At 37.9% G+C, this 22209-nt stretch overlaps 1 protein-coding gene across 6 annotated transcripts in view; it reads left to right on the forward strand.

Moving 5' to 3' along the window:
* Positions 1–22209, forward strand: part of PIKFYVE (phosphoinositide kinase, FYVE-type zinc finger containing) — a 78911-nt gene that overhangs the window by 722 nt on the left and 55980 nt on the right. For all 6 annotated transcript variants that reach the window (XM_059393348.1, XM_059393347.1, XM_059393346.1 and 3 more), the window contains exons 2-7: positions 3755–3935; positions 5990–6142; positions 9288–9406; positions 10161–10332; positions 15239–15446; positions 17385–17474. In XM_059393348.1, the coding sequence (XP_059249331.1) occupies positions 3764–3935; positions 5990–6142; positions 9288–9406; positions 10161–10332; positions 15239–15446; positions 17385–17474 (914 nt within the window). In that variant the 5' untranslated portion in view covers positions 3755–3763. The remainder of the gene's footprint in view (positions 1–3754; positions 3936–5989; positions 6143–9287; positions 9407–10160; positions 10333–15238; positions 15447–17384; positions 17475–22209) is intronic.

A 22209-nucleotide genomic window follows, 5' to 3' on the forward strand; every position in this document is an offset into this window, starting at 1 on the left:
GAAGGGTGAGGATGAAATGTGATGGGTATTTTTAGGGAATTAAGAGTCTGCTGTTCCAATAGAGTGGTTATGATTTTTAACATACTCGAGAAATATGAGAAGTGCTAGAAGTCTGTATAAAGCAAGTTACTTAGGTTTATCGGAAGTGTGTAGGGATATGCTAAATGATCAGGTGTGGATTCAGTGCATCCTCTCTTATAATGAGTACCTGCTGACGGTAGAGGTAGTGGGTCGGGTGTGGCGCTCTCTTATTTCTCACTTATTTGAATCTGGTTTTCTGCCACTCCAGAATCCCATCAGGATTCAAAAATAACCTTAGTTTTCATTTTGGGTTGGTTTTGTTTGTTTGTTTTTGTTTGGTTGGATTTGGGAAACACTGGGCAGGTGAAGTCTTCTGTGGAGCCAAACTACAGTCCCTTTTTCTTTCCCTGAGTGCTCCCTTTTTCTTCTTTTTGGGAAGAGTAATATGGATCATGTTGTGGTCTTGCTTTAGTATTTTTGTTGGCATGTTGATGAAAAATTGAACAGAAAAACCCTTTGTTGTTGGAAACTGACATTTCTGGTGTTCAGCTGACTTGTATTATTTTGGGTACATTTTAAGTATTTTTAAAAGCTGTATGTAGGAATGATTCAGCTGATACAACTTGGGTTTTTTCATCTGCTTTATTTTGAAATTGGCTAGTAGATCGGGCTTGTTTAATACCTTATTAGCTTTCCTATTGGCTTAATCACCGAGATAACGGGTGGTGGGTCTGTATATACTAGGAGCCTTCAAATGAGAAGAGGCAGAGTACTGGCATTTGGAAGAGTAGGTTAATATTTCTTTCTTTCTTTCTTTCTTTTTTTTTTTTTTAAGATTTTATTTATTTATTTGACAGAGAGAGATCACAAATAGGCAGAGAGGCAGGTAGAGAGAGAGAGGAGGAAGCAGGCTCCCTGCCAAGCAGAGAGCCTGATGCGGGACCCGATCCCAGGACCCTGAGATCATGACCTGAGCCGAAGGCAGTGGCTTAACCCACTGAGCCACCCAGGTGCCCCTAGGTTAATATTTCTAATTGCCTATCACTTAGCAAAGACTCCTGGTTTATATCACAGACAGTTTTTAAGCTTTCAGAGTAAGAATTATAAGTTTTTTCAAGATCCTGGTGTCCTTATGGAATTTTTGAGATGAACTGTGTGACTGTGTTTATGTTTCAGAGATTATAGTTGCTGAGTGTTGTCATGGTAATTTTTATCCTCATATTTCCAAAGCTGATTAATTAGTTTTGTATGTGGGTGACCCTCTGAAGTAATGCTGAGATTCTTTATTCAGATTGCTAACTCTGCTTCTGACATTATTTCTGTCAAAGTAGAATGTAGACTGTTTTCCCAGGCCTGAGTGTTCCTGTAATCACATAATCCCTTTTCCTTAGTGCTTTTTTTTTCTTTCCTTTTTTCCCCCATTCCCCCTCTTTTTGAGTTTACATTTCTTCAGTCAGCAGCTTGCTTCAAAATCCTTTATGCTGGAATATGGATTGTTGACTACTCTCCCCAATAGTGGATGGTATTAGAGGCCTCCTCTCTCCCTCTCCTTCCTTTCTTCTTCCTCCCTCCAGCCCCTCCCTCACTCTGCGGGCTCCCAACCTTCCTTCCTTCCTTCCTTCCTTCCTCCACCTTCCTCTACTTTCCTCTCTCTCCTCCATCTCTCTGTCTGCTCTTCCTCAACACTCCTTCCACTTTTTCTTCCTCCTTCCCCCTCCGCCACCGTACCAATAAACAGTTATTGCCAAATCATGTTCAAGTCCATGGTTTAATTTCTGCTTTGTTTAATTAATTAATTATTAATCAGGCAATGTCTTGAGTAGTTAGAATTCAGTTAGGCTAGAATTGGAAGTATGTGAAGAGCTACAAAAATAATTAAAAAAAATATTTTATTTACTTATTTGACACAGAGAGAGAGAGAGAGCGGGCACGCGATCACAAGTAGGCAGAAAGGCAGGCAGAGAGAGAAGGGGAAGCAGGCTCCCTGCTAGGCAGAGAGCCCGATTCGGGAATCGATCCCAGAACCCTGGGATCATGACCTGAGCCGAAGGCAGAGGCTTAACCCACTGAGCCACCCAGGCGCCCCTACAAAAATAATTTTGATCTAAAGAGGAATTCTAGAATGAAACTTTGGGGTCTACTTACAGTTCTATCACTGACTAGCTCAGTGACCCTCAAGAAAGGTGTTTAGGTTTAGTGTACATTGCTTGCCTCCAAGATGAAATGTAGTAATAAGGGACACCTGGGTGGCTCAGTTGGTTAAGCAGCTGCCTTCGGCTCAGGTCATGATCCCAGCGTCCTGGGATTGAGTCCCATGTCGGGCTCCACATCGGGCTCCTTGCTCAGCAGGGAGCCTGCTTCTCCCTCTGCCTCTGCCTGCCATTCTGTCTGCCTGTGCTCTGTGCTCGCTCTCTCTCCACTCTCTCTGATAAATAAATAAAATCTTTAAAAAAAAAAAAAAGAAAGAAATGTAGTAATAAGTCCAGCTCTGTGCTCTCTCCAGGATTTTTGCAAAAATAAAACAAGATGGTAGATATGATTTTGAAAGTGAAAAGCATTTGAAAGAGTATAATGTCCTCATAGTAGAACATAAATTAGTTGACAAACTATAGAACTTTAATGACTAAAGTTATGTGTAGTTTATGGTTCTCATTTATTTGAAGTATTAATATGGCAGGAAATAGATACTCGTGTTTTTCTGTAACCTCCATCTGTTGATGTGGTTACCTTTCCTACTTCAGTTGAACTATGATTTTTAGTTTTTGGGAAAAAGCCCTTTAAGATCTTCATTTTAATGTCTATATGAGTTTACTCTTAAAAGGAGAAGAACCAGGTTCATGTGCCTAGAAGAAGAGATGCTAGGAACAGCTTGTTGATTTGTATAGTTTTTGAACTGATAAGGCATGGCTTGAGGTTATATATATTATATATATAATATATAATTACATATTATAGAAATATATAATTTTTGAGGTTATACACAAGTATCATTAAGGGTTGACTGTTGCATCTTGGAAATATTTATGTTTTACATTTTTTATTTTTCCAATTTTTAAAAAAGATTTATTTACTTTAGAGAGTGAGAGAAAGCACGCCCACATGTGAGCTGATGGAGGGGCAGAGGGACAGAGAATCTCAAGCAGACTCCGACTCCTTGCTGAGCTCAGAGCCCATATAACTGGGCTCCAATTCCATCTCATAAACCCTGAGATCATGATCTGAGCTGAAATCAGGAGTCAGACGCGTAACTGATGGCTACCCAGGTGCCCCTGATTTGCATTTTTTTAAAAGAAAAAATTGAAATAAGTTCAAAAAATTTTGAGGAATTAATATACTTGTGTAAAACCTGTTTTCCCCGGTATTGAGTATCTGTCTTTAAAAAGAGAAATCCTAAAATGAAAAAGATATAAATTATGTCAAAATGCTTTTTTTTTTTTTTTCCTGCTCACATTTATATTTACCTCCAAATTGTTAATGATTTCGATGTTTTCTGTAGATTGAATAACAATGTAGGCAGTTAGATTGGCTATATAATCATAGTTTCATGTGATTGAGACCTTTATGATCAAGACTGCAGTGTTTCTAAGCCTTAATTTGCAATATAACGCTGAACTAGATTTATTTACTCTTTGGTTTTCAGAGGTCTGAGTTTTCAGAGTCAGATTTCCAGAGATTTAGGGCTGCTGTTTCGACTTTTGAGCTTCCTTAGGAACTCCTATCTTTTGTGTTTTAGACTCATGAGATGGCCACAGATGATAAGGCTTCCCCAGCAGTGGACTCTGCTAATGATTTGCCGCGGTCTCCTACTAGTCCTTCTCATCTCACACACTTTAAGCCTTTGACTCCTGATCAGGACGAACCTCCTTTTAAATCAGCGTATAGTTCTTTCGTCAATCTCTTTCGATTTAACAAAGGTAAGCATTATTCTTAAGGATCAGAGAAGCTGCAGTTTTGATTTTCCGAAATTCTCTTGTTCAGCTTTCATGCTGTGTCTTTGCAAGGATGTGAAATATCAACAAGGAGATAGCTTTAGCCATAGGTCACTGGGGTTTATTGCTTATGAAGAGAAAGCTAGAGTTTTCCCTGCAATCTTACTAATTATTGGTAACTAAAGATCTGAATTGAAAGCTAAATGTTAAAAAGAGGTCCCTTTTTGAAGTTAGCCTTTTTTTCCCTTTCTTAATATATTTCAACTTTCTTAAATTCACAGAATGGACTTTGTTCTTTTAAGGGTTAATAGACAAAAAGATTGTAATTAGATCCATAAAACTAGAAGAATCAGCATATGGGAGGAAAGGTTCTTCTATTTCCAAAATTTAAACTGTTATCATGCCTGTTGCCTTAAACCCATTAGATTAAGTTATAAATGTAATGATATCAAGAGAATAGATACTTTTTACTTATATATTTCAGGAAATTCAGTATTGATGCAGTACTTTTATGTAATGAACAGTCTGTATTCCACACAAATGAAGTGTTCCCAAAAGAAAACTTCGCTTCCAGGATCCAGTTCAGGGTCACATTTTGCATTTGGTTTTCATCTGTTTTTAGTCTCCTATTCTTAGTCTTTTGTGAGGTTGACATTTTAGTAGATAACATGCCAGGTATTTTATAGAATCTCCTTTGTTTGGGGTCTTCCTTATTTTTATTTTTTTTCACTGAAGTGTAGCTGACAACATAGTGTTGCTTTAGTTTCCGGTGTACAGCACAGTGATTGGACAAGTCTATACGTGGTGCTGTGCTCCAAGTGGAGCTTCCCTCTGTCACCATGCAATGCTCTTATATACCATTGACTATGTTCCCTGTGTTGTGCCTTTCATCCCCATAACTTGTCCATTCCATCAGTGGAAGTGAAAAGGTATTTTTTAAATGAGCTCTTTTCAAGTAATACATTTTTTACCTAGAAAAAATTTTTTAAAAATATGGCCTGTATCTTCGCTTTCTATTTGTCTGTATTCTTTGATATGCAGTAGAAAGTAATCCCTCTTGTAAGGAATTTGAGAGTTAATTATTAAATGAATTCAGGAGAAATTTTAGTAGTATTAACTGACTTTTAATAGTAGTCATATTTAAAGCTGTATAAAACCTCCTCTTCTTAGTCTACTTTTAAGATAATGACTTTTTTTAAAAGAATATTTTTTATTTATTTAACAGACAGAGATCACAAGTAGGCAGAGAGGCAGGCAGAGAGAGAGGGGGAAGCAGGCTCTCTGTTCAGCAGAGAGCCCAATGTGGGGCTCGATCCCAGGACCCTGAGACCATGACCTGAGCCGAAGGCAGAGGCTTAACCCACTGAGCCACCCAGGTGCCCCAAGATAATGACTTTTAAAAAATCTTACTATTTACTTATAGATTTATGGAAAAATTGGGAAGCTAGTACAGAGTTCTCATATACTCCCACACCCAGCTTTCCCTATTATCATCTTACGTTAGTATAGTGTATTTATTATACTGTATTATATTCATGAACCATCATTGATGCATTGTTGTAAACTAAAGTATGTGTTTTAATCATACTTGTTCAGTTTCTACCTCAAATCCTTTTTCTATTCTAGGATCTCATCCGGGATACATTATATTTACTCGTCATAAAATAATAATCTTCTTATTCAGCAAATGTTTATTGAGCCCCTACTATCTGCTTACTGTTGCACTGTTTTAATAATGGTATCTACCCCATAAACAAAACCGATCAAAAAAATTCTCTGCAGTCATGTAAAGCTTGTATTCTATTTCCTTTAATATGCTCACAATATTTCTAATGAAATGTAAAACAAACTGGGGATCACATATGCCAAGGGTATATCAGCTTGTAATTTTGTCACTTTCTTTGAATTTCTTTTTTTAAACTTAATTTTTAATTATGCAAGTAATACGTAGTTACATTGTTTTCTGAACAATTTCATCCTCTTTGCTGAACTCTTGAGTTTTACTTTTTCAAATAATGCCAAGCTTTCCTTTGTTACAGAACGCGCAGAAGGGGTCCAGGGAGAGCAGCAGCCTCTAGCTGGAAGTTGGGCCAGCCCTCAGCTTCCTTCAAGAACACAGTCTGTGAGGTCACCTACACCTTATAAAAAACAGCTTAATGAGGAACTCCAGCGACGATCTTCAGCAGTATTAGGTGAAACGGTGCTTCTCATTTCATCTCTCTCATGTGTTGGATTTTTCCAGTCATTGTGTTTCCCAGGTTGTTTATTGACTTAACTTTTCTACCGTTTTGGAATAGTCAGGTGCTCTTCAGAATTAATGACACTATTGCCTTGGTAGTGAAAGAATTTGTTGATACCTAAAAAAAATTCCTAAGCGCTTTATTAAATTTTAACTTAGGCCAAGCACAGATCTCTTGACTGTTTTTTGATTAATTACTTGCTTGGGTTTCAGAAGAGAACAGTTTGCAACATCCCCAGAACACAGGTTAGTTTCAACTTTGTGAATGAATTCTGCATCTGTTCTTGGGATGGCTAGTATAATGTGCGCATGCCTCTGGCTGCGGAACTCTGTCACCTCCGTTAGCGGGCTGCCACTTGCTCTTGGCCTTCTGTCCTTGTTGGGGTGCAGACTGTCCTTGTGGCTGGATGAGCTGAGCTCTTGCCTGTTTGTTCTCTGTCCTGGTCTACTATAGTCATCTCCTTCATTTTCATGCTCTTCTGATGAGTATAGACTGGGGGTCAGTGCCTGAATCGAGAGACAAAACAAATGAGTTGTTTTATGTTTTATTTCTGTTAGAGTATTGAACTCAGCACAGTGGTTTGCCCAGCTAAAGGTGATAGAAGAAAGGCAGTGAGAGGTGGCCTAAGAGAGGAGGAGGGGGCAGCATTGGAAGTCAAGTGTCCCTCGACACCATATCCTATCTTGTCTGGCCAGCTTCCTCATGAGATCCTTGAGTGAAAAGTAGGCAGGCACAGGTAATGATGGCTGGCGGGAGGATATCTTACGGCCAGCTGAGACTCGGTATGGAACCTGAGGACTGGAGTGGGGCTTGTGCACGTTTCCTAGGGCAATGAGCCTCAGCCTGGGTTCCATCAGCCATTTTGGAAGGAAGACCCAGAAGGTGGGAAGGGGGAGAGGGAGAGAGGAGCTCTTCTTCTACCCCAGATTGTGGGAAGGAAGAGACCATCCCCACCTATCCTTTAAGCTCAGTAAACTCCTTTGCTTTTAAACCTGACCTGTGGCCACACTGTTGTTTTTGTTGAGGGATCTGACTATGTCCTATGCTGAATTAAGCATAGGATTTCCTTATTTGTCAAATTTAGGAGTTGGACTAGAGGCTCTTAGGGATTACAAACTGACAGCCTATCACACCTTGCCTTGGTGTTTTGATAAACTTGAATTTAAATATCACTAGGTAGGGGTGCCTGGTTGGCTCAATTGGTTAATCCTCTGCCTTTGGCTAAGGTCATGATCCCAGGGTCCTGGGATTGAGAGCCCCAAGTTGGACTCTCTGCTCAGTGGGAGCTGCTTCTCCCTCTCCCTCTCCTCCTCCCCCCTGCTCATGTGCTCTCTCTCTCTCTCTCTCTCAAATAAATAAATAAAATTAAAAAAAAAATCACTGGGTGGAGCTTGTAATGTCTAATTTGCTGCAATCCTTACCACTCCTAACTGTCTTTTTATCGAGTCCCTTTGATTCTTTGATTCTTTCTGCCTTAGCTGCTAGAGACATTTACATTTAAGCTTCGGAAGCCTGGGACTGTTTGACCAATCAAGTTCCTTTTTCTACTGCAAGGCTGTAATTCCACAATTTATTAGCCCTGTGACTTTAGGAACATCATTTCATTATGTAATATCTATTTTACAAGAGAAGCATCTAAGGTTATTTAGGGCAGAGTGCTAGACCAGATTTCCTCTCAGGTCTCTTTCACCTTCATGTGTGATTCTTTTGGTTCCAGCAAAGGCTTGCGTTTCCTTTTCTGTTGAGTGATGCCATTAGTACTCTCTTATGCTTCTAAATAGCTAAATGCAAGGGGTTGTCCCTGCATGGGAGCACAGCCGTTGCAGTCTAACAGCTTCATCTGCCTCTCTTTTTACCTTATGAATTATGGACACTTCCTTTATTTTGTGATACTCAAGGAGAATTTGGTCATTCTAATGCTTGCATGTTGTATTCCAGTAACAGCACATCTGAGGTGTCTGCTGAAATTAGCATTTGACTATAGAAAAAGTTTTTAAAGTTTTCTAACACTAGCACTTTTGATAATTATTTGTGTTATTCAGTTGTCTTGGGAAGTTCTTTTTCAATTTAGATTCAGAGAACAACCACTCATTTCTTGGTAATCCTTTCTGTGCCACCCAACCCAAACAAAGAACATTTAAAACAAATCTCTAGCGGTGAGTTTGAGAAAGACTTGAGGCCAGGTATCTTCCATCTTGATTTCCATAGGTTATTTGTTAATGAGATTAAACTAATAGAGATTTTCATCCCTTTTATCAAGCCACCTCCCTTCGTTCTTAAGTTTTGTAACAGCCAGAGCCAGGAAACTTGAGTCGTAATCTTACTCTAAAATAAGGAAATAATATCATAGTTTTTGTGGGTGTATGCATTTTGTCCATGAAGCTGAATTTGGTTTACTATTGATAGGACTGGCTTCGGTATTGCTATTAAAAGTGTAAGTGATGTCTTTCAGTTTGGAGATGCAGGGTCAAGGAGGTGGCAGGAAAGGGTGGGACTGGAGTTCTAGCAATTCTTTGGTGTTTTTAATCTGTTTAGATCTTGGTGAAGGGAATTGTGCGTAAATCACCGCCCTGGATATTCTGAGCTCTCTCAGTCTTTGGGGATGTGGTTATTAAACTCTTTTCTGATCATCTGCTTCATGAGGCTTTAGGTACTTGGTCTGTAGACTGAACTGAACTGTTGCTTACTGTTTGGCTGTAGACACTAAGCTAGGTCAACTCACAGGGATTGCTTTTTCTTCTAAATTTTTAGCAGGTATTTATGATGATTTGGGAACAAAGAGCCCAGTAAATCATAATGAATTTTGGGCCCTTCTGAGCAATGTGTCTGTCTGAGGCCTCAAAGCCATCAGTGGTCTTAGTGCTTTTCTTAGGTAGCCCTTACTTGCTTGTGAAGCAGTGTTTTACATGGTAATAAATACTTCCAACAGCCGCTTATCTTTATAAAAACTAGTTTAACTCTCAATCCATGTCAGTGGCTGGGAGAACATAAAGGCACTGTGCATCACATATATACCTTATTTTGCATAGATATTAGAGACTAATAACAAGGTTGCCTTTTCTTTCTTTCTTTTTTTTTTTTGGTAAATCTGATTCAGACACGAGAAGGAAAGCAGAACCTACCTTTGGAGGTCATGACCCTCGTACAGCTGTTCAGCTTCGAAGCCTCAGCACCGTATTAAAACGCCTCAAGGAAATCATGGAGGGGAAAAGCCAGGTACTCTCTAGGGGGTTTAGAAGATTTTTATTAAATACTTATATGGGGCTTATGCCATACTCACTAAAAATGGCATAATGCTACTCGACTCGAAAGAATGTTCAACTAGTAGTTCCTCCAGTTATGAACACATTTTTAATACAAATTCTTAACTTTAATTTATCATTTTTCTGCCCTTTATGGTAAGTGCTTTTTGTTTTAAGTTAGTACTTTTCGGTTGAAGAAGTATTTATTTAGCTCAGATGGTCTTTCATGGTTTCTTCAAGAAACTTTATAATTCATGGGAAGTTTTGGGGTCAAGCTTTTTTTTTTTTCTCACAGAGGTCTAATTGGACCAAATACCATTTTTTTTGTTTGTTTTATTTTGTTTTGTTTTTGCTTTTTTGGAAAAGACCATGCTTCACTGATTGCATTATAAATCTTGTCATAAGTTCATATACGTGTGTGAGGGTGTGCCGGGCTCTCTTTTCTGTTCTATAGTTCCATTTCTTTTCCTATCCTTGAATGAATTTTCTATTTAAATTACTATAGTTTTAGAATAAGTCTTGATGGACAGTAATGTAAGTCCTTCAACTTAAGCCTTGTTCAAGGCTATTTTAAGGCCTAAGGTGATTTTGATCTTTTCCATTCCCATATGAATTCTTGAAATAAGATGTCAATTTCTGCAGAAGAAACCTTGTAGGATATTGATTAGCATTGCACTTTTCATTGCATCTTTTCATATTTTCAGTTTCACATATTGTTACTGTTACAGGATAGCGACCTGAAGCAATACTGGATGCCAGACAGCCAATGTAAAGAATGCTATGACTGTAGTGAGAAATTTACAACCTTCAGGCGCAGACACCATTGCCGACTGTGTGGGCAGATTTTTTGCAGTCGTTGCTGTAATCAAGAAATCCCTGGAAAATTTATGGGCTATACAGGTAAATGCACTTTATTGACAGTTTTGCAGTTTTTAAAGGTCATAACTATAAAATAGTTATAATACAGGACCGTTGTGAAGCCAATTTTTATTTTGGGTTTTGTGTGTGGGACATGAGGAACACAAAAGTGGGGGTGATACAGCTTTGCTTTAAAGGACTTTACAGTCGAATAATAAAGTAGATGGAGAGGTTCATAAATAGAGTAAAAGATAGTGTGTCATAGATGCTAGCAAAAACCACAGGAGCAATAATATTTATTAGACAAGGTGGTTAGGATAGATTACTAATATATATTACTATGAGAATTTTCATTTTATAAAATGCAGATCATCCTTGAGTTATAGGACACCTTGCTTAGCAAACTGCATCTTATTCATATTTTTTCGTAAATTTATCAGTATGGAAATGTTAAATTATTTAAATTATTTGTTGAAGCAGAAAATACCAAACAATGGTATGTGATTTACACAGTGCTTTGGGAGTGGGAGGTGGGCAGAAGTTACCAAAAGGAGAAGACTCTCTGCATCTCTCAAATTATTTTTGTTGCCGTGCAAATCTTCCTCTTAGCCTTCCTCACTCCCCCTGCCCTCCAGCTGCTAGAGTTCAGAGCTCAATTATCTTTCATCAGGATTTTGGCTGCAACCTTTAGAGGAATTTTTTACCTTTAGTTTTTCCCTACTTCTAGATCCTTTTCCATACTCTGGTTATTATTCTTTGTTAAATGCTAATTTGATCATATTGGGATATTACCTGCCTAAAACTCATTCAGAGCTCCTGTTACCCTTAGGATAAAATCCTGTCTTGTTAATATGATTGTCGTGTTAGTTTCTCAGGGCTGCCATAGCAAAATATTACAAACTGAGCAGCTTACAACAACAGAAATTTATTTTCTCAAAGTTCTGGAGGCCAGAACTACAATAATAGCTCTCACTGCACAGGTCAGAGAACTAATGTAGGGATTCTTCCATTTACTGAGTATGTTTATTCCAACTGTGTGTTTTTAGAACTGAGGAATAACTACAGAGTAACCACTCAACCCACCAGAAAATGGATCTGAGCTAAAATCTATTCATCACCTGACCTCTATAAGTCCCTCTCCTGACTAGTAGACTATAATAAAATTTTGGGTCTCCTGAAATGAGAGCCAAGTCCAGTAATCCACCAAAGGTTTGACTGTTACCTTTTTCTTAATGCAGTCACCCTTTGGGGAAGGGTGGTACATATATTAACAGTGTTAAATTTTTGGCAGTGTGTAATGAGGTTTTTCTCAAGGGGACCTAGCCTCCCTGCTTCATTCAAGGAATTCTGGGTCTGTAAATGGCTCAATTCTGAGAATTAATTGGGAGGTCATGACTGTTTTTGATTTAAGTTAGACTACTGTCCACTTGTTCTGGAGTTTGTCTTATACAAATCTAGTAAAAATTTAGTAGACTGCCCATTGACTTGACTTCTGGGAGTACTATGATCAATGCCATGGTCGCTACAAATCAGACTATTCTGAATCCTGTGTTGACTCCACTGTCTATTATAGTATCTGTGCCCACCTTGTCATTGGTAATTAAGTGCCACCATTCTGCGTGTGCCACCCTAGAATCTAATGGTCTCTATTGCATTTAGGTTTTTCAATTCAGTGGAAGCAGTTCCCACTGTAATTTCTTTTCTTTTTTTTTTTTTTTAAGATTTTATTTATTTGACAGAAATCACAAGTAGGCAGAGAGGCAGGCAGAGAGAGAGAGGGGGAAGCGGGCTCCCCGCTGAGCAGAGAGCCTGACACGGGGCTCGATCCCAGGACCCCGGGATCATGACCTGAGCCAAAGGCAGAGGCTTTAACCCACTAAGCCACCCAGGCACCCCCCCCCCCCGGCCCCTCGCCAACTGTAATTTCTGACCTACAGAGAAGAGTGACCACAAAGCTCTATAAGGATCCTGGGGTTCCCCTCACAAATTTATTTCTCATGGTCATGAGAGGTATATGTTCTAGATCCTGCTGGGGTGAGTAAGCAAGTGTTACTTGATAAATCCTTTCTTAACATTTAATATCCCTAATTCTTTGGATCCCTTCCTTCATAATACACCAGGTTAGTTCTGGCCTTTCAGCCTCTTAAAGTATAGGCCACTTTTGGTCCCATGTTTCAGCCAGTCAACCAACAAGACTGTTAGAGCCCTCTTTACTCTCATGCTATGGTTTTCAATTCATAATCTCTATTTAGTGGGCTCATATTGGTAAATTCAGCTGGGTTCTACTTCATGTTCTTTCTACTGTATCTTTGATATATCTCCACTGTATCTCCTATACCTTTGATATCCATTTGCATACCTATTCCCTGGGTTTCTGTCCATATGAGTTGGAAAAATGTTAGTTCACCTTCTCATGGGTCACACTATACCTTACCTTTCAGGGCTTGCTGGGACTTGAGTCTTGTTATAGCTCTAGAAGCAAAGAGGGTAGTGGGAGTGGGTCCTGAGGAGAATAAGCAGTGTCTTGCAAGGTAGAAAACTCAGGCCATTTTGGATTTCTCAGGCAAATCAGGGTTAATCTCCTCTGACAGATTGCAAAGGCTAAGAAAGGTAAAGAAGACTCAGCAGAATTTTTCAGGGCTTCATTCCCCAGCTTCATCAGGATCTTTCCATAGATCTCCATTCTACTTTTCAGGATTCCATTCCTTTCTAATCAGTGCCCTCATTTTCACAGCAGTCATACTGCAAGATTAAGGATTCTATGTGTGTTGTGATTCAGCCACTTGCAGGATGAAACTCTTAGTTTGAGTTTTAGCTCTGTGGCTACAGGAGATAATGATTTCTCTCAGGGAAGACAGAGAAACTTCCAGGTAGTTTGTACAGCTGGGAATTTGAATTCCTGAGGTCATCCTTCCTGCCTCCCTCCCCACTTTGTCTAGTAAAATTAGGAGCAACCAGTCAGCCTCATTGTACCTGCTAATTTGACAAAAATATTCTTTAAGATATGAGGGCCACCTACTTTATGGAGGGTAATTTACTTAAAGTCAACAGATTGTATATGTTAATCATACATTAATCAAAACCCTTCACAGTAACAAGGAGATTACTGTTTGGCCAACCAACTAGTCTCTCTAAGTTGACACATAAAATTAACCATTGCAAATGGAATAATACATGTTGGGCACTTGTACAATGTAGCCTCGAATAAATGTAAAGTACTTAGAATAATGTATGGCACATGGAAAGGGTTGAATGTATATTAAGCAGTTATTGGTGGTAGTAGCATTAATATCTCTACATCCATCAGGCAACTTTTTAATTATATGTGTGTCTTTCACCTCAGTGGACCAAGGTCTTTGGTGGCAGAGCTGTGTCTCCTCAGCCTTTGTTATACAATCACATAATTAAGCATCTGTTCAGCAGACACTTGCTGATGAAATTTCTTCATGATATGAAAACTTTTCAGTTCAGGCTTGGCTGAGTTCTGACCATCTGCATTCTAATAGCTGCCTGGTAAAGGGAAATTTCTTTATAGTGAGAAACAAACCAAGCCTTTATTGTGGGAACTTAGAGACCTTTCTGCAGGATGTCATTTCACTTCCTTACTGTAGTTCTACTTCTCTTGGCTGGTGGTGATTTGTCCAAACACTCTCATTTATCCCAGACCAGATTTACTTTTTTTGGTCCTGATTGAAGTGGATATAGTTTTCTTTAGTTTTAGTATATTTCATCTGTTGAATTGTGGCATCAGAAATAAGTAATGCAACAAGTGATACTTAATTTTGTGTAAAATCTATGCATAATGTAACAAAACTGAGGACTACATAGTCTTAACATGGAAAACCCCCCTAAAACTATTTAACATAATTATACTTGGTTGTAATTATGGTAAAAAAAGTACAGTTGCCTTTAAGAATGTAATAAAATCTGAAATTGTTTCTTTTAAAAATTAGTAATTCCCTTTCAATAATTCAAACTCTAGTATTGATTAAAATCTTATTACTAACTGATGAAATTTTTTGAGTTCATTTTTTCCCCCTCGTTCTGAATGTTTTCTCAATAAATTCTGGCCTTCTAAAATAAATTTAAAAAAGAAATCTTTTGTTCAAGTCCCATCAGTTTTCTAATGTTAATTTTAAAAAACAATTAAGGTGGAATTGTTAAATAACATGTGTTTGTAAAGTTCAATTATCTGACCTTTTTTTTTTCAGTACAGTAAACTTACAGAATCAAACAAATAGCTTTTACAGAAAAATAGGATGGAAATGAAAACTTCTGTTTGGGCTGGGCTGTGACCTTAAATGACAACATATGAAAAGTATTAAATAACCTTGTTGTTTGTCCTCTGAAGAACATTTCGTTGCCAACTCAGCTTTCACCAGAGCAATTTCTGTAACAGTTCCCCAGCTACTTCACAGGGTCTGTACGCCCATTTTGTTATTTGTTTGTTTCTGAGATGGTGCCCCCTTGTGGAGGCTGCTCTCAGGGTTTCACAACAGACACTTGCAGGACATTTTCCTCCTTACCCAGGGAAAACATGTTGTTTCTCTTTGTATTGCTTTATTTACTCTATTCGAAACAGTTTTTTTCTTGAACTTACTGTCCATTATTTCATTTTTAGAACCTTGAAAAGTTTATTTTTTGGAAAAATACTCTTAAAGAGTTTTTTTTTTTTAGTATCATTGGGTGCTATTTTCTTAACTCATTAATAAATTTTGAGGTTATTTGAATGAATGGATGAATTTATCACAATGATGGTTTTTAAAATATATAAATGAACCCAAAATTATTTTGCATTGTGAAAACATCTTTTTTAGTAGTCTTTAGTAGTAGAAGACATTTTCCTGTTACCTGAAAAACTATTAACCCAAGGACTTAATGTGTTTTGTTAAGTAACCTGTTATCATTATTTTTTAAGTTCATTTTCTTGTTTTGTTTTCCTTCCTAGGGGACCTCCGAGCTTGTACATACTGTAGAAAGATAGCTTTAAGTTATGCTCATTCCACAGACAGTAATTCCATTGGGGAAGACTTGAATGCTCTTTCTGATTCTGCTTCCTCTGTGTCTGTACTGGATCCAAGTGAACCTCGAACACCTGTTGGAAGTAGAAAAGCTAGCCGCAACATATTTCTAGAGGATGATTTTGCCTGGCAAAGGTACTATCACTTAAGTACAATTTTATTTATGTTTGAGAAATACAGATAGTCTTGTGACCTGAGGCTGCCTTCAGTTTATTTTTATCTTCTTTGAATTATTTTCTATATATTCTCCTCCTTATTCTTTGGAATGTTTATGGGTAGTAATTATATTGACTAATTAGAACCTAAGCTGTAAAGAGGAGAGACTTTATATTTATATTGTTCTTGTTCACTGTTCTACCTGCTGGCACCAAGAACAGTGTATGGTATATATCTTGAGATTTGTTAAAAAGGAAACAGAAGTTATTGAGATGAATAATTTCTAATGTAGCCTTCATAGAGAAGGAAAATGCCCATAAATTTTGTATTCATAATATTTGTAAATGAGGGGTGTCTGGGTGGTTCAGTCATTGGGAGTCTGCTTTGGCTCAGGTCATGATCCCAGGGTCCTGGGATTGGCCCTGCATTGGGGTCCCTGCTCAGCGGGAAGTCTGCTTCTCCCTCTCTCACTTCTCCTGCTTGTGTTCCCTCTCTCGTAGTGTCTCTCTGTGTCAAATAAATAAATAAAATCTTAAAAAAAATTTGTATATGAAATTAGATCTTTTTTCCTCCCTAAGGAACATTTCATGTTTTTCCATAGGTTTAAATCTGCTACTTCCAGTTGCCTGCTGGTGAAGGATGTTTCTAACTCTTGGTAGTTACACGGAATTGTTTGAATTAGAATCCTAGATTCATCAGTTTCTGATTTTTTTTTTAAGCTAAGTTATATTCTTCTGTATAATACTAAATCTAGCCATATGAAAGGGCTTAGAGTTTTAATTAACCCTTTTCTGATAAGTTGTTTTATCAATCACCCTTAAAAGTGTGAGGAAGTAATAGGTAACTAATTTAAATAGAAGTCAAGAACGAATTATAGCTGCATTCTACATATATGACTCTTAGGGACATAACGTGGAGCAGAAAAGAAAGTCACAGAGGTGTACAATGATTATTTATGATGTTCAAAAATACATAAAACAAACACACTGTCTAGGTATACAGATGTGGTAAACTTAAAGAGAAGGGAGGGAATGATAAGTATAAAATTGATAATAGTCATTTCATTGAAAATAGTCTCCCAGAGGGGAATGGGATTGGGTAAGGAAATAAAACGCATTTCAGAGTCAGTACTGATGGTACATTGTTATTTGTGGTGTCATAATTCTTTATCAATTACGTGTCTTTTATAAATTTTAAAAATTGATTTTACATTTAATAGAACAGTAAAAAAGTATAGGGATTCTCACTCCTTTCTCACTTTAGTTAGTAATCCCTTTTAGTTGTGGCTGGCCCTATTGCGTGAGCCCAGAATTGGCAAGTGTCTTTTAATAAACTAGATTTGAAATCTTCTTGAGAGATGTAGGATAGATGTCAGAGGTAGAGTAGTGTGGCAGTTGTTTCATGTTCATTCTCTTTTAGTTATCGTATCTCTTGGACAGGCACCACTTTCTCCTTTTGATAGATGTAGAAGCTGAGGTTTAGAGAGATAACTAGTGGACCCAAGGTCAAAAGCTAGAAAGAAGGAGAGCCTGCACTTGGACATACGTCTGACTCTGCGGTGCTATTCCAGTGGGCTAAGGGGACTGAGAATAAAATATTTGAACTCAGGGTTTCTCCCCAAAATCATTTCAATTTTGTATATGATGGATGTAGGAGTTCTGTAAGTACCCATCCAACCGGCATTATTATTTTAAGGACTCACTGTATACTTAATAAGCTACCAGCCTTTTGGCAGTTGATGTAGTTAATATAAAAACTATAGTTTCTATCTTAATTAAAAGAAGAAAACAAAACTAACCCCTAATATTATTATTGTAGGGGAAAACAATCAGCTTTTAAATGTTAAAGCACTTCACTGAAAGTGGATTTGCTTGTTACTGTCCCAAATCATCTCAGTATTTTTCTGTTTCTTTGTAGTTTGATTCATCCAGACCCTTCAAATACTCCTCTTTCGACAAGACTTGTATCTGTTCAGGAGGATGCTGGGAAATCTCCTGCTCGAAATAGGTAAGCTGCCAAATGAAAACTCCATGTTCTGTATTTGATTTTTCTTTCTTTCATGGCAATGAGAAGAGCAAACAGATAAAAATGGGGTGGGATTGATTGTTCCACTTTCTTAGCTCTAAAATCTGAATTAAAGTATTGTTTTTCCATTTGCTAGTCAGCTCTGGCTTGCATTCTTTTCAGTGTCTCTTTTCCAGTATTCTCTGCTGGCTTCAGATCTCCACTGGCTTTCTCCTAGCTCAGCAGATAGCCTTATTGTCTATTGTAGAGCCAAGAGGGCAGCTAACAAATAGGCACTTCCTCAACTCTTACCGCCATTTACCAACCTGATTACGTTTAGAGCTCATCTTTTTTTTTTTTCTACCTCTTATCCAGGCTAATTCTCCATTTGTATTCTGGATCCCATCCTTTTTCATTTTTTATTAATTATCCTGTTGATGTTTGTACCTTCTACCTTTCATTGCTGACTCCTCACCATTAGCATTTAAACAAACTCAGATCCCCTATTAAAAACAAACAAAAATTTCTTCTTTATGGTTCATCTCTCTTTTCCTATATTCTCAATTATTTCTTTTGTTCTTAGCCAAATTCCTTGAAATTGTTGCCTGTAATCATTCTACACCTGCACACTTCCTCCTCCTTTTTCAACATACTAGATCTTACTGATGTTCACACCTCTTCACTGAGAAATGCTTTCCTTTTTACAAGTTTAAGTGGTGACTAAGTAGTTCTTAACCTGAAGAACTAGAGATCTGAATGACCTTGGTTTAACATACTTTCTGTTCTTTCTACAAGTATTATTAAGTACCTAGAAACCAGCTCCGTGTAATACAGCAGTGAATCAAACAGTCAAAATTTAATGCTCAAAAAAGCAATAAGGCATATGGGTAGAGATTGACATTTTAAAATTGTGTAGTCAGGGAAGATCTAACAGGGAAGGTGACATTTGAGCAAAGGCCTGAGGATATGAGGGAATGAGCCATGTGAACATTTAATAGAAGGGTGTGCCAAGAAAATAGAAAATAGCGAATTCCTAGAAGGAATATAGCTGGCAAAGAGTAACAAGAGGTCCTGTGTACCTGGAGTAGAATATTCTTATAGTTAATTTTAGGCCTTTGTCATTTACTCTGGGTGAAATGGGAAGCTACTAGAGAGAGTGAATTTTTAAAACACTTTTAAAATTATTTTGAAAATATTTCAAATTTGTAAAAAGTTGCAAGAGTAATAAATTTAATATATTCTCTATTAAGGTTCACTAATTTACATTTTCCCATTTGCTTTGTTTTTATTTATATAATAGACATTTTTTGAGAATAGGTTGCAGACATCAGGATCTTTTACCCTTTTTTAATTAATAAACTTCATTTTTTTAGAGCAGTTTTAGGCTAATAGCAAAATTGAGTAGGGAGTACAGAAACTTCATATATACCCCCTACCCTCATAACCTCCTCCATGGTCAGTACCCTGTATCATAGTGGTATATTTGTTACAGTTGATGAACAGCTGTTAACATATTATCACTTTGCATTGATACATTATCACCCAAAGTCCATAATTTACGTTAGGGTTCACTCTTGGTGATGTATATTCTGTGTTTGGGACAGATGTATAATGATGTGATGTCCAGTGTTGTAGTAAACTGTAGTTTCACTGCCTTAAAAATTCTCTGCTCTGGGGTGCCTGTCTGGCCTTCAGTTAAGCATCTGACTCTTGATTTTGGCTCAGGTCATGATCTCAGGGTGTGGGGTCTCTGTGCTCAGTGTGGAGTCAGCTTGCCCCCTTCCTTTTCCCTGCTTGTGCTCACCCTCTCTCTCTCAAGTAAAAAATTCAATAAATAAATAAAATCTTTAAAAATTCTCTGTGCTCGCTTTATTCATTTCTCACTCCCACCCAACCCGTGGCATAGCCACTGACCTTTTTACTATCTGCATAATTTTCCCTTTTCTAGAATGTTTTATAGTTGGACTCATTCAGAATGCAGCCTTTTCAGATTTGTTTCTTTCACTTAGTAATATTCATTTAAGGTTCCTCCATGTCTTTTTATGGCTTGATAACTCTTTTTTTCAGCATTAAATAATATTCCATTGTCTCGATATACCACAATTTATCCACTTACCTACTGGAAGATATTTTAGTTATTTCCAAGTTTTGGCAATATGAATAAGGCTACTATAAAGGTTTGTGTGCAGGTTTTCATGTGGTCATGTATTCAGTTCCTTTGCATAAATACCAAGGAGTATGATTGCTGGATCATAGGTAGAGGAGTATGATTAGTTTCATAAGAAGTTGTCAAACTGTCTTCCAAAGTGGCTGCACCATTTTGGATTCCCTAAATGGAAGAAGAAGAATTGGAGATGGAAGTTGTGCTATAGTGAAGGAGGGAATGTCCCAAGGGGATGTGGAGTTAAGAGAAATTTTTTTTTTAAAGGTGGGATGAATTACAGTATTTCTTTTGGCATTGTACAAATGGAGAAATCGCTGTGCTAATTTACAGAGTAGTTCCATCTGTTTTGAATTAATACTATGATTGATGTAAATCTTTGGGAAAGGTATAATTTAGTCAGTGAGTACTATTTCTAAATAAAAGTTTACCCAGCATTCTTAATGCTAGGCTACTTATTAGAGTATTTGACATTAGGGGTTCCTAGGTGGCTCAGATGGTTAAATTTCTGCCTTCAGATCAGGTCATGATCCCAGGACCCTGGGATCAAGCCCTTTGTTGGGCTCCCTGCTCAGCGGGGAGCCTGCTGCTCTCTCTCCCTCTGCCTGCTGCTCCCCCTGCTTGTGCTCTCTCCTGTTGCCTCTGTCAAATGAATAAAATCTATTAAAAAAAAAAAGTATTTGACAGCAAATGTGACTATTTTTTTTTTGTTTTTGTTACTGCCATATCAGGATATTAGGTTATGTGCAGGGATAGTTAGAATGTTAGAGAAGCAAAACACAGGATAATACAATCATTGGAAAAGAGTTTCTATTTTCTTTACTTATGTATTTATTTGAGAGAGAGAGCATGAGGTCAGAGGGAGCAGCACACTCCCCGTGGAGCTGGGAGCCTGATGTGGGATTCAATGTGGGACTCAATGTGGGACTCGATGCCGGGATCCGGGATCATGATCTGAGTGGAAGACAGTTGCTTAACCAACTGAGCCACCCAGGATCCCGGAAGAGAGATTTTAATTAATGGAGTCAGACATATAGTGGTGACCTTTCACTAAAAGAATATGCTAAGAAATAAATGATTATTTGAAAAATCTTTATTATTTATTTGATAACAGTGCTTTCTCATAAGCTATTAAGAATGACTTTTTGCTAAACCTGTTACAGACCTGTGAATAATTTCTTAAATTATTTTTTTAAGATTTATTTATTTAGTTTTGTAGGGGGAAGGGGAGAGAGCACACATGTGCATGTGCATGCACAAGTTGAGGGAAGGACGGAGGGAGAGAATCCCCAAGTAGACCCCCCACTGAGTGTGGAGCCTGTCTCAGGTCTGATCTCATGACCCATCAGATCATGACCTGAGCCAAAACCATGAGTTGGATGCTCAACTGGCTGAGCCACCCGGGCACCCCAAAGTTATTTTAAAATTATCTTTATCTTCATGGCAGTGGGAGCATAGTTTTTTAGTTGGCACCTGGTTTTGAATGGGAGGCAGCCTGGCTGTTAGTCGAGTTACCTTAGAAAAATAACTTTATCTCTGATTCTTGATTTCTGTATTTGTAGAATGGCTTTAGTAGTACCTACTCTATAGTATGCTATGAAAATTATTATTATTTTTTTAAAGGTTTTATTTATTTATTTGACAGAGATCACAAGTAGGTGGAGAGGCAGGCAGAGAGAGAGGGGGGAAGCAGGCTCCCTGCTGAGCAGAGAGCCCAATGCAGGGGGGCTCGATCCCAGGACCCTGAGATCATCATGACCTCAGCTGAAGGCAGCTTAACCCACTGAGCCACCCAGACACCCTTGCTGTGAGAATTAAATGAGTTTATTGCCTAACTCATTGTAGAAGCTTCTGCCTTTTTATCCTTTATATAGAAGCTAGAATTTGGTTTCATTTCTTTCAAAGTAGAAGCTAACTAAAATTTCTATCTCCAGTTTTTAAATAAATAAAAGCTTGCTTGATGCTATTGACATTCCACTTACAAATCATTTATCTAGTAACTTTGCCCAGGGGCAAAATTAAGGATGCTATATAAGTAATAATATATTAAGAGAGGAAACAAATTTTCACTCATTTTTTTATGATCAAATTCAAAGTATGATTGAGGATAACAATGCAGTTCTAATAAGAAGAAAGGGATTATTTTGGGGGGGATAACATTTGCTTAGCTGGGGTTCAAAAGTTAATGTTTTCTCTTACCAGAACATTATAGATACTCATCTAAAGACATTCTTGTTTCATTGGTTATGCAAAAACTATTTGGTCAGTGGGCCAAAGTTTCCTGTTTCTGATCTGCAAAATTCTTTCCCTCCTTATCTCCCTCCCTTCCTTCCTTCCTTCCCTCCTTCCTTTTTAAGATTTTATTTGTTTATTTGTAAGAGAGAGAGAGCACACAAGCAGGGGGAGTGGCAGAGGGAGAGGGAGAAGCAAGCTCCCCACTGAGCAAGGGAGCCTGACCTGGGGCTCTATCCCAGGACCCTCGTATGACCTGAGCATCAGGTAGATACTTCACTGACTGAGCCACCCAGGGACCCCTGCAAGATTATTTCTGCATTTAGTCTGATTCTTCATATTTGT

The sequence above is a fragment of the Mustela nigripes genome, chromosome 3 (genome assembly GCF_022355385.1).
Source record: "Mustela nigripes isolate SB6536 chromosome 3, MUSNIG.SB6536, whole genome shotgun sequence".
NCBI lineage: Eukaryota > Metazoa > Chordata > Mammalia > Carnivora > Mustelidae > Mustela > Mustela nigripes.